The 13,284-nt window shown below is 37.4% G+C and overlaps 1 protein-coding gene across 3 annotated transcripts in view; it reads right to left on the bottom strand.

The window, feature by feature from the left end:
• LOC141453613 (protein qui-1) overlaps window positions 1-13,284 on the bottom strand; it is a 199,634-nt gene that overhangs the window by 93,155 nt on the left and 93,195 nt on the right. For all 3 annotated transcript variants that reach the window (XM_074127038.1, XM_074127040.1, XM_074127039.1), the window contains exon 3: window positions 7,069-7,148. In XM_074127038.1, the coding sequence (XP_073983139.1) occupies window positions 7,069-7,148 (80 nt within the window). The remainder of the gene's footprint in view (window positions 1-7,068; window positions 7,149-13,284) is intronic.

Below are 13,284 nucleotides of genomic sequence, written 5' to 3'. Positions count from 1 at the left end.
ATCGACAACGGACTGTATAGGCATAGATTGTGTTCGATCGTCGATTATGAAGACACATTGTTTCATCCTAAATACATAAATAAAAATATTTTATTTAAAAAATATAACCCGTTACGTGAACGTATTCACGTACAACACACGGCCGCGTCCTTGACACAGTCACACGTTTTTCTTTTCTTTTCTAAAATTTTCAATAAAAACTTTTTCGAAATTTAGGAGACCTCAAAGCAGATATTTCCGGTGAAAACATGAAATAGGATATCCGGCCCAGCCGCCATACTTCGCTCACTTTACAGGAAGTCAAAAAATGAGGCACCCCTAAAATTCTAATTGTTTAGGAATTAAACTATGTTTTTTCCTTTTATTAAGCCCTAAAATTGAATCAAGTTTCTGCCAGGCAAAGCATAGTTTAAATTGTTCAGCAATCAGCGGGATGGTGGGGGTTTATTTTAATCATGATCATTAATCAGTGAACCTCCCAAATGTGAGGCATAATTTTGTTTATTTGTCCGCCCCAGTGTTTGCGTTAGTGTGTCTGTGTAGGTGTGAGGAAGGAAAAGCTATTTTTGATTGGGAGAAAGGCTGTGCTGGGTCCAAACTGTCGCAACAAGCGGTTAGTGATTGAAACTTAATTAAAAGGCAAGCACGCGCCTGATTTTCCCGCCACTGATTGGGCAAACATTGATCAAGCTGTTAAAGTGCATTCACTGATTGGGAAGAGAAGAGCTCCTACCCAACAAAAACAGCTAACAAAACTTTGGTAAACAAAATAAAATAACTATTAACCAACAAAAGAAGAAGGGAGAGGAAATAGTAAACATTTGCCTGTTAGTTTGAACGGAGTAAACATGACCGTGTTTGTTTCTCGTGAGGAGTGTGAGGAATGTGGTAGAGGCGGTCAGTTTACCAAAACGGCTAAGTGGTTTCTGTATCAGGAAAACATGTTTTCTGTGGATATTAAATGTGATGGAAGATATTTCTCATTAGTTTCGCCATAGTGTTTGCTTATTTTGCGGAAAACTTCTTTGTTGAGATCAGTGCCATCTTGGATAGATAATGTAGCCACACAATTATGAGCTCTTAAAATTGTATCTATAATATATATTTGATAATGAGCTCTTTATTGCTTTACCAACTCTAAACTTACTGCTCTAATGTTATTTAATGTAGCGCAAAGATTTGAGCACTTTGCTGTAGCTTTTCAGATGGATAATTCAAAACAAAAGTACAAACAGGAGACCACCGCAGGATTCAGTGTGCCGTGAAGTCCACCAGGAACCTAGATCCAGTATTGAAATAACTTTAAATCCTTTTATAGGGTGATATAATTGGGAATCGTAGTTGGCAGTTCAGAATGCTAATACTCGTAGTGCTAAGCGTGGTTGTTCTATTGGGAAAGCAGTAGTCTTGGTGACCCCCTCCCATTGGTTAGCCGGAAAAGCTAAGTTTTCCTAACCTACATCGCAAAATAACATTTTCCTATCACCTGTCCAGGATAAATGGGAAATAATTTCTGGAACTGATGCGCAATTTCCGTCCATCCCTCTCAAAGGAAGTCACTGTCCACTTTCTTTATTCACCGGAAATGCGGGTTTTCTCAATTTTACGTTATTTCACCCCCTAAGTTATAATAAATTTCTTTTATGTGCTAATATCACCTGTTGGGAAATCCCAATAGCAAGCTTTTTCCTAGAGCAGCCTCCCGGTAGCAACCAATAGAACTTACAATAAGGTTTCTAAAGTAAAGTAAAGTAATCGCTTATTTTTTCAGGCGGGGCTTTACGTCCAACTACAAAATTAGGTGTCGCGGGCGGAGGCGACTAGCAAAACATACTTTACTGTAAAGTTCTCGTATTAACCATTAAATAAAATACAAGGCCTAGAGACCAAGAATCGAACCCACTAAACCAACAATACATCTTAGCTTTGCGGGTCTAGCCTATAACCGCCTAACATACTTTACTATAAATTTCTCATATTAAATCATTAAATAAAATCCAAAGCCTAGACACCGGGAATCGAACCCACTAAACCAACAATACATCTTAGCTTTGCGGGTCTAGCCTATTACCGCCTAACATACTTTACTATAAATTTCTCATATTAACCATTAAATAAAATCCAAGGCCCTAGACCGGGGGAATCGAACCCACTAAACCAACAATACATCTTAGCTTTGCGGGTCTAGCCTATAACCGCCAAACATATAAATTTCTCATATTAACCATTAAATAAAATCCAAGGCCTAGACTAGTACCGCAATACATCTTAGCTTTGCGGGTCTAGTCTCTTAACCGCTCGGCTATCGTGGCGACTAATTAATAAGGTTTCTAGTCAGGCGTACTTAACACTTGGACATTTTATTGAATAATACTTTTCCTTGGAAGACTGGATGTTGGATTCTTAATTTGTGGTTTTCCATTCATGTGATGTTAAGCAGGATTAAATGGAAATTGGATTTCCTAATTTTTTTTCAAATTAACTTTAGGTTTATGCGATTTTTCTTCCTTTTTTTTTAAATTAAACTAAACTCTTTAAGGTGTAATCACTAAAGCTCACATAAAGTTTATTATGCTAAAATTTGCCTAAAATTTGGAGTTTACTAAATATCCGCAAAATCTAATTTACAGTTGTAAGAACCTAGTATAGTAAGGGAGCATTCACTTCACATTTTTTCCTAATCCTGAGGGATAAACATTTAGTTGTTAAACTCAATTTCCAAATTGTTTTTCATGATTAGTTCAACATGGCTGTACCATTCATAATTTTTCCAGCGATAATTTAAAGAAAAAAAATCTTCTGCGTGTTAAATAAATGACCAGCTTTTTTTTTTAAGTATTACGATGAGCTTGCGAACTTAAAGCAAGAATTAATTAATCCTTTTCATAATTTAATTAAGTTAAACAAAAAAAAAATCAAGCGAGCCAATTAGCAACTAGAATCTACCTCCGCCAACTTGATTGATGGAATTAAAATCAAATTATCCAATGAAAAAAAAACCTCGTCTTTTTTATTTTTCTTCAAGCAATTTTAATTTTTAATTTTCTACTTTATCCAATATTAAGGATGTAATATTACCCGGAAGGAAGTGGCCATTAAGTTTTGTGTGGGTAGAACATTTATATCCACCCCCCACAGAGTGAATACAATGCTGGCTGTGTGGAGGGGCACACAGTGTTTGTCCACAGTAAATAGGCCAATGAATGTTTAAAATTATTATTCTCTGATCCTTCCGACAAACAATTTAAATGATTTTAACTAGAAGATATTTTACTGACTGTTTCTGGTTTTAGATTCATTGAAATGAAAATGTCAGTAGATTAGTTTTATTCAACTGCTGTGAAATTGTGCGCACTGTGTTTCTCTCTGAAACTCTGAAATTTCTATTTAATTAACTTGTGTTTTCGTCCATTTAGTGATTGGTAGATTTATTTAGTAATCAAACTGGAGGCATTTAAATTCGGTTTAAATTGAGACACGTGGGTCTCGATTTACAAGGAGGGCTCTCATCCCACGTGGTCATCTCCTCATCTTGAAGATGGACCAAAAAAAAAGAAACTGTATCTCTTGGTGTTGTTTTGGGGCGTTGATCCCAATGAATAAAACAGTGACGTGTACGTACGTGTTCGTTGTTAATCGTTGCTGAAAGTAGAATTTTGTTCAAAGAATGAGTTCAAGAATACGAAGATCAGGCAAGCCGGACAGTGAGCTGTAAGAAGCTCCTAGGAGCAGAGAAAATCTAAGGGTCAGCAGCTGGATTCGAACCTGGGACCTCCGCGTGGGAGTCCAGTAGGCTAACCTCATAGCTAATCCCTTTCCATACTATTATTATTATTATTATTATTATTATTATTACCCGCAAAGTTCTGATGAGTGTTGCACACTCAGACAGCTGTATGGAGCTGAAGTTTGGGCGGACGCCCTCAGCAAAGAAACGTATAGAAAGCGATTGGCGCGGGTGCAGAGGCTCGGTGCTGTCCGGATAGCCTCTGCATACCTGACTGTTTCAGAGCCAGCTGTGATGGTAATTGCGGGGGTCATTCATATTACATTTCTCGCCTCCGAACGAAAGAGAATCTTCGGGAGAAGGAGGGAAGTGGACAAGGCAGCAGTCACTCGAGAGGAGCGGCTGCGTACTATGTGGGAATGGCATGCTGCATGGCTGGAGGAGACCAGAAGAAGATGGACTGCGGAGTTAGGCTCGGACGTGAATAACTGGACCGGACGGTCTTTCGGTGAGGTAGATTACTATCTCACCCAGCTTCTCACTGGTCACGGCTACTTCCGAGACTATCTGCGGAAAATGGGCAAGGGGCCGGGAGGGGACTGCCCCCATTGTATAGGGATGAGGGACGATGCCCATCACACCTTTTTTGAGTGTGAAAGGTGGGGTCGTCTCAGAAGGGATTTGGAGGGGAGCGTCGGCCGGTGGACTCCTGACCGATTCCAAAGTGCAATGCTCACAAGCAGAGCGAATTGGAGAGCGGTCGCATTTTTTGCAAGAGAGATTTTAATAAATAAAAAAAGGGAGTTGGATGAGGAGGATGTGAATCCCTAATTAGGGCCAGGTTGGGGGGGCCTAGCCTGATGTAATGCTGCATAAGTGAATCCAGGCTAGGTCCAGGGATGAAGGGGGTGTTTTAGCCGGTAGGCCATTTTGTTGGGAGTCCGGCACTCCGTGCGTAAAAAGCATTTCACCTCCTTTCAATAAAAAAAATATTATTTAAGTAGGGAGTGTTTAGCAGCACCTTTATTATTATTATTTGTTTACAGGCTATAATTTCTAACTATAAAGATAGTTAAGACTAACTATTGACCAGAACTGTGAAATATTTTGACCGCACAAATATTAAACTTTATTACATTAACATTTAAATTAATGGCAAGTAAATAGAAATGCGAACAATGTTGAATTTAAGAGTAAAACAGATAAAATGCCTTGTTGAAAAGAGATAGACAGACTGACAAGGATAATTATGAACCTTGGCAGGAGATATAATTACTGAAGTACACAATAGATAGTGACGAGGTAGGAGGGAGGAGATGTAGTTAATGTGGCACAATGTCTGAATATCTGCTATTTCCCCTATAGGTAACAACAATGCGTATGCAAATTCTTGCAAATCTAGCCCATCTACAGAACTTTATACATCTACTTCCTTGCAGGTTCAGTCTATTATGCATATTATTTCACTTTGACTAATCTGCGAAAGTTTTCTAAAATCTTGTCAAATTTTTCGTAATTTAGTTCTCGCCGGAAATTAGGGAGTTTAAAGGTCCCCTGAGTCAGAAAAAAATGGTGTAAAAGGGGTTCACAAATATCTCCGACCAGAGGACCCCAGGGTCCTCTAAATCTCAATCTAAATTCTAGAACCGGAAGTTATAAGATAGATTATCACGAAAAAGCCACCAAAAGAATTTATTTATACTTTGTTGATCTACACACTTTTATTTGAAATATATATATATATATATTTTATATATTATATAAAATATATATATATTTTAAAGTTTAATAGTATAACGTTAGAGCCAGGCTAGACCGCAGCGAGATTTAGATGACCATTGTTAAAGTTGCGTAATTTAACTCAACACGCTATCGCCCGCCAAAAGAATAAGGTAAAATTAAAGTATTGAAGTTTTCTTTTAGTTTGGCATTTTTTAATAATGAACAGATGGGTCAGTGGTATTGTGATCTGAAGGTCGAACAACTTTTTTTGAATGATACTTAGGAGGTTCGTGTAATCTTAGGTTGTTTCATTCATTTCTCAAACAGTTAAGATCTTTGACAAGCACACTGTAGCTGTACAGTCGTTGACGGAAAATATCAAATCAGTCTGTTCATTGCGCTCTGTGTTAAAAACAGAAATAAATAGGTCAACATCTAAGTTATATTACCAAATAATAAACACCAAATACATAAATATATATGATTGAATAAATAAATACTTTGGTAACAGATTTCCTGTAGCGTGCAGCTAGCGTATTATTTAAGCACTCTGGTTTTAGAGAAAATTACAGAAGTAACTGGAGAACGTTAATCTTCATTATTTCCTCGCTGTACGTTCTTGGCTGCACGATTATATTTATTTATGTGTTCGTTTAAAAAGAGAAATGTTCACGTTTTCAACTACTTTAAAAAGCTTGGCAACACGTTCTTTAACAATATGTACGAATGAAGAGACTGGAACTTAAATAACTCGGTGCTGGTATCAAAAATCCGCTAACCTACAGTCGTAATTCAAACATCAGTTAGCAGGTTATTTGCAAGTGATCGATTAGACTTAATTATGAGGGTAAGACTGTAATTCAAATGAATTTCATAGCATCAAACAATATTGTTGTGGCTCCTCACTTGTAAAGCATTGCAATCGATATATAGATTTCCGTTTTGGGGGTCCTGGCGTTACTGTATTGAGGTCTTACCAAATTTGTGAGGTTGTATACGGAAGCTACGTCACTGTGTGTATCTACTTATGGCACATAAAAGTGTTTCTGTAATTATTTAAGGCGAAAAGAGCAAATAACGTTACTGAGTTTCAATTAGGCGCCACGGTAGCCGAGCGGTTATAGGCGAGACCCGCAAAGCTAAGATGTATTGTTGGTTTAGTGGGTTCGATTCCACCGGTCTAGGCCTTGGATTTTATGTAATAGTTAATATGAGAAATTTATAGTAAAGTATGTTAGGCGATTATAGGTTAGACCCGCAAAGCTAAGATGTATTGTTGGTTTAGTGGGTTCGATTCCACCGGTCTAGGCCTTGGATTTTATTTAATGGTTAATATGAGAAATTTATAGTAAAGTATGTTAGGCGATTATAGGTTAGACCCGCAAAGCTAAGATGTATTGTTGGTTTAGTGGGTTCGATTCCCCCGGTCTAGGCCTGGGATTTTATTTAATGGTTAATATGAGAAATTTATAATAATGTATGTTTGCTAGTCATCTCCGTCCACGACACCTAATTGGTAGTTGGACGTAAAGCCCGCCTGAAAAAGTAGGCATTACTTTACTTTAATGAGTTTCAATTGAGTTACTCATATTTTCTTATTTACAAGGTTTGTAAGTTACCTCCAATCCAATGGTCGCATAATGATTCTGCAAGTCTGGACCAACGTTTTCCAGCAGAATACGTCGCTCTTCAATGAAATCTGAAACAGAGCAAAAACAAAACGTTAGACTGTGTGCTACAGAAAATGCTGGAGAAATTGTGACGTGTTGCTTTCCCCCTTCTACAAACTAGATGGAAGATACGTTCTCTGCCGTGCCATCCAATGAAATTTTATTATTTTATTACGATGGCACACGTATCGCAATAACCAATAATATCACTCGGTTAACTTGATAACCTGGTCGTAATTGTTTTCTTTAAACGGCTCTGAGTTTGCTCCTTGGAAATGGTTCTGATGTCTATCTTCTTCCCCAAAGAACCCATGGGGATTAGTTTCTCCAGCGGAGGGTGCGGCAAGTAATCCTAGCTAGGGGGCCGAATAGCTTTACTTCGTCACAGTGGAAAATAAAAGAAATTCGAAGGGTAAGTTCCATTACTTCTTTTCCACGGAAAATAGAGAAAATGAAAGCCCAATAGAGGTGGGGAAATTCCTGAGGTTCATATTATTAGAAAAGGGATGATGGGTACGACTGGAGCAATTTTAATCTGGGTGTTTAAGGGCGAACAACAGGTCTCTGTGTTTGCTCCACTTTCAATTTCCCATTTCCCATCTTCCCAGCATCCCAATCACTCTCATTCTCTCCTGACAAACCATCAAGTTGACTGCCACCAATTCTCATAGCTCTTTTCTTTTTTAGAGACCATTCTAGTTTTTGATGTAATGATTATTGTGTGAGGCAGAACGTTTAGTCTGTTACTATGTGAACAACTCCACTTAGTAAGAAAAGCTAAGCTTTGAGACGTTCAGGTTTTCACTCTGAGCCAGAAAAGTGCTTTTCACAAATTTGTCTATATGTACGCTTTCCCAATAATAACGAAAAAATTACGAAAAGCTCCAATTTAATAGGATGAAACAATTAATGCCAGTTTCAGTCATTATAAGCTTTATTATGCCGAGCTTTCGACCTAGGGACTAAGGTCATCTTCAGGGTTAATTTACAATATACTGTTTTTACATCATTAGAGGGTTTGTGTGTCTTCTGTCTTGTCTGTTCATGGACAAGCTCGGCATAATAAAGTTTATAATGACCATGAAACTGGCAATAATTTTTCATCCTATTGAAACTATGATTCAGTCACCAAAAATAATGAACTCAAATTTAATATTTAGCTCAGCTACCAACAGAGAGAGCTACAATACAGATCAGGTCTACCGAAAATGTGCCGCTCTATTGGCTCAATTTCTCAGTTTTCTTTCAGCATTGGACAAAGTGGCTCCACCGGTAGAGCCATTAAACTTATTTTCTTATTTTTCTTTAAGTTCTACTTGAGAAAATCCTCCCAGGCGGTCGAAGCGCAGGTGGCCACGCGCGATCTTCTTAAAGAAGTAAGTGCCAGTGAACAATAGTTGGAACTGTACCACTTTGGGAGTTTCACCAATGGGGTGAATTCTTCCCTCATGCTACTCATGTAGTATGTATCATGTTGTATCAGCTTCACTTATTGCAGAAATATACTGCAGTTGTGAAAATAAATAAAGTACTCCCAAAAATATGTGATATAGGGAGCACTTCCGGAAGAGAGGGATAGTTAGACTTCCCTCTAAAGTCCCATTACCGTATAATAGTACAGACTTGCCACCTGCCCAATATCCATAAGAATCAAATAGGAAAATTGCCACTTTACCAAATAGAATTTTCTACAATTTCAGAATTCCTTGCAAACGACTTCAACGATTTTACCTAAACTTTGTCTAGTGATTACAAACACCTTAATCATCCGCTTTTACTTGAAACATTAAGTGCCCCTCCCCCCCTTTCCAGTGAATGGTATTTCCGGTTGAAGAATTGTAACAGAAACCATATTGCCGGAAATGGAAGTTTTGCCAGCGTTCCTTCCAAATTTTCCTCTGTTATTCTTTTATAAATCTTCTTCTCCTCACTTGTGACAGTTTATTCTTCTTGATTATCCAAACACTTAGAAAATCTTCTAGTTTTTATTTTTCTCCTGCTATTTCAGGTAGAGTAAAGCTACCATTCTTAATGTTATTTCTAGAGTATTGTTACAATGTGGGCGAGGTATTTCCCCAGCTTCAAGTACCACAAGGACGTGGTTATAATCTTGTTAGAGCAGAAAAGTTGTTTAGTTTATTAATGTTCAACAAGTCCCGCTGTTTCCCTTTATAAGCTCTCCATTTTCCACTTGGGAAATAATTTTATATTATGTATATATATATATACATATAATATCTTATATTAAATTGAAATACTACGTTGTTTACAAAAAAGGTATCAACAACAAGAAGAAGAACAACAACAAGAACAAGAACAACAAGAACAAGAACATTTTTTGAAAATGCCCGTTTTTGCCCATTTTCAGCAACTTATTTCTCGAAATCCATTTAATCTATGTTGTTGCAACAAAATTACAGCTATAAAGGAGGGTTTGCCCTATATTTTAAAGAAAATTTGGGAATTTTCTCTTTTATAGAAAAAGAGAAAAAAAATTGTCAAAGTTGGGTGTTTTTCAACGTTACGCTTTTTCGTGCAGTTTTTGACGATCAACCATTTCGTACAACTGTCCTACCGGGGCAGTTTTTATTATTAATAATTTTGTTTTATCACACTATCTCTTCCTGTAATTCTAACATATTTTAGTTAAATTTGTAATTTAAAAACCACTATCCATGGAATTACACAGGCATCTACAGGGAAGCCCTACTGGAACGATCTCCTGGCAGTCCGAATTGCCAGTTTAGTTCTTGGCCAGAAAAATGTTCGGATCTTTGTTAGTATTTACTTTAATAGAAACAGATCTATCAATCTACCTTCACTCCGTGACATCATCACAGACACGGAAATGAAAGGAAAACCTGGTCATGCAGGTACTTCCTGTACTTCACTTCAAGTAAAAAGGAAATCGAAGGTAGTGAATAATAAGAGCAATAAGCAATCAATTGCTCTAGTACAGATAATCAATTTTCCCGTACCTATACTTTAAAGCTAACTCCAATTTAGCTCAAATGCCGAATAAATGTCATGCCAGGACCACAAATACACTTTGGCCTTTTTACTTTTACTGCCCAAAACAAAAAAAATGGAGGTGAACTTCCTGTTATAGACAGATAGACAGCAATTCCTCTGCTGTCAACTTGATCACCACTTGCATAATAGAAATGTTTACGTACATGCTTTTCCCCAGGTATAAAGTGATTTTAGGGAAATTGCTTTTTTAGACAGAATTCTAGGGATGCTGTTACGTAACTCATAAAAAATCGTTCCACAGTGTGTTGTGTAATTTTCAAATGTGGATAATTTTTTTGGGGGAAAAATAGAAATATTTTCATGTTTGAACTAGCAAATTTAATTCTGCTTAACATCATTTGGAAAACCACAAATTTACCGTAAACAAGCACATTAGAGGCATGTCTACCCACCTTTCTCTCCTACTAGAACTGATTATCCAATCTTCCAAGGAAAAGTATTTCCAATAGAGGTTTGTAGATCTTCATTATTCAATAAGATGCCCAAGTGTTAAGAACGCCTGACTAGAAACCTTATTAGGCGCCACGGTAGCCGAGCGGTTATATAGGCTAGACCCGCAAAGCTAAGATGTATTGTTGGTTTAGTGGGTTCGATTCCCCCGGTCTAGGCCTTGGATTTTATTTAATGGTTAATATGAGAAATTTACAGTAAAGTATGTTTGTTAGTCGCCTCCGTCCACGACATCTGATTTGGTAGTTGGACGTAAGCCCGCCTGAAAAAATAGGCAATTACTTTTTCTTTTTCTTCACTTTAAAGACAAAACATCTCCAACAAGTTATCTTCATCTTTGCAACGATTGCTACCATTTTAATTCTTATCAACATTTAATAAATTCTAAATCGATCATATCAATTAATTCTTGAATAGAAAGAGCCCAACCAAACTCCTCGTCTAGAACAACCTAGAAGTGTGCTTATCCCAAATTTTTTTTCGGGAAAATGAATGAAATAAAAGATGTAAAAATCAGTTTGAAGAAAAATTCTAGAAGCCATATTCGAGAAAATCCCGGAAAACTGGAAAATCGATTCAGTACAGTTGGACTGTTTTTTTTCAGCTTCGATGGTGGCTATTAAACAATATTATTGAGTATTTGAGTTATGCTCGTTCCGTGAACAGATAGACAGACCGACCAGTTCGTAGAGGAAACTTCTATTTTGGGCTTAGTGGACCTTACAGCGGACATTTCCGGTGAAAACAGGAAGTATACCATGATCAAAATACTTCCTCTTTCAGCAAGAGAGAGTACGTGATTAAAACTACAGCAAGAAACCAACGTGGCATCGCTCCTTCCTAAAAAGACTTCGTGTTTGTTTTCGTGTTTATTGCCGGCGCAGATCAACTGACCGTTAAATGAAGTTGGACCCCAGCTTTAAATTGCAGACCGTGCGTGTCTAAATAATCGATTTTTTTATATCGTGATATTCTCGAAAAAAAAAACCTTCATATACTTTGCAGTAGTATTTTCACCACAACTAATTCGTATGTAAATAATAAGTTGCGAGTGTGGCGGTCATTTCAGCCAGCTGATAAGTTGATCTTAAATCGAGAATAAGTATAGCGATACTCAGGACATGCGATTTTCAGCAACCTCTATTTAAGGCAATGGGCAGGGGGGGGAATTGAGATGTTTAATGGAAATCGATGAGTTTCACAAGAGGGTTAATGTTAATAAGGTCTCTCTGTTAAGTTCTGAACTTGGGCTGCTGAAGCCGTGTTTAGTGTCACCAAGTTCAGGCTCCACTTTGATCGGACATCCTCTGTGAGAACTCCTTTATAAGCCCGATCATCTTTATCAATCACTTTCATATTAGCAATGGTGTACAAATGTTATCACGCATTCTGTTACCGGTTATTGACCGCACCAGTTTCAAAATGCAAGAATTAGATGTAAAACACTTATAAGACATTTTCTTGTATGACAAATTGTGTGCGAAAAAGTCATATTTTTTCAGCAAAAGGGCACTTCCGGTCAACCTCTTAAATTTGAAAAAAAAGAGCATAGATCTAAATGTTTGTCCAGGCTGCAGAGATTGCAGAAAGTCGTAGCTTCCCTTTTTTTGAAGAAAAATCTCAAAAAATTTGCAGTTCAAAATGGCTGAACTTTCTGACAAATTTTATTTTCCGGTTTGGATGATAGAGTACTACGAACTGATTACAAATAAGAACTTCCTGCAGTATTTCATTTGAGCGATATCCGGAATGACTCCGTGGACAAACATTCATACAGGAATTCTGGAACTTGTTAGCCAGCCTTAATTTCTACTGGGACCCACAACGATCCCGGAGGTTGAGCCAGTGAGATCATCACCGTCGCTTCAAGTTATAGACATTTTGTTTGGGCCGGAAATGATAATTTTGGGATCCACCTCAATGTAAAAACCGTTTTTACGCGTGGTTTGTTTGGATATAGCAATTTGTTCGGTTGAGTTTCAACAGAAGTCTTACCAATAGATAGGCTTAGAATTAGGTTATAACCGAAATACATCGCCCGGAAATGCGTATTAACTTAAACGATATTTTGAATATTTCACGATTCTCACATAAATGGTTTCAATCTGTTGTTTATCTCCCACTTAAAATATCGATCATTTTTATTTGCAACACCTTCCCGGAAGGGGTCCTATAAATTGTTGTTGAGAAATTAGAGCATTTAGAATACCCCCCCCCCCCACAGGCAGCCATCAATAACCTGCTACACCTGTATAACCCCATTTATTATAACCTTCTCCAAATCTGTTAATCGATCACATGTTTACTTAAACATATGACCGCTGTAACAAGCCTCATTTTTGTCGTCATATCGCGTAGACTGGAGCACTCAACTGAAGAGGCTCTTATCTGTACATAACAGTTCAGTTGGTATATCATTAAATTTAATCGCCATAATACCAAATATAGCAATGCTATTATTGCCACACTGGTGAACTTTGTAATAGTTTGGTATTCAACCGCAAACAGTGCTGTGTTCGTTTTAATTGTGGGCCGGAGTCATTAAAATCAACACAACTTTTACTCCCAATTAGATTGTTTATTTTCATCTGGTTTTTTACGTCATTATTTTCTCGTACTAACAATTTTGAAATTTTGTTCTCGATACGTTTTGTGGTGCTTTGGCCGACCAAAGTTAGTGAA

Source organism: Rhodnius prolixus, unplaced genomic scaffold (assembly GCF_049639745.1).
Source record: "Rhodnius prolixus isolate KJV_2025 unplaced genomic scaffold, Rpr scaffold_3, whole genome shotgun sequence".
NCBI lineage: Eukaryota > Metazoa > Arthropoda > Insecta > Hemiptera > Reduviidae > Rhodnius > Rhodnius prolixus.
Note: the sequence above shows the minus strand (reverse complement) of the source record. Positions and strands in the feature narration are given on the sequence as shown.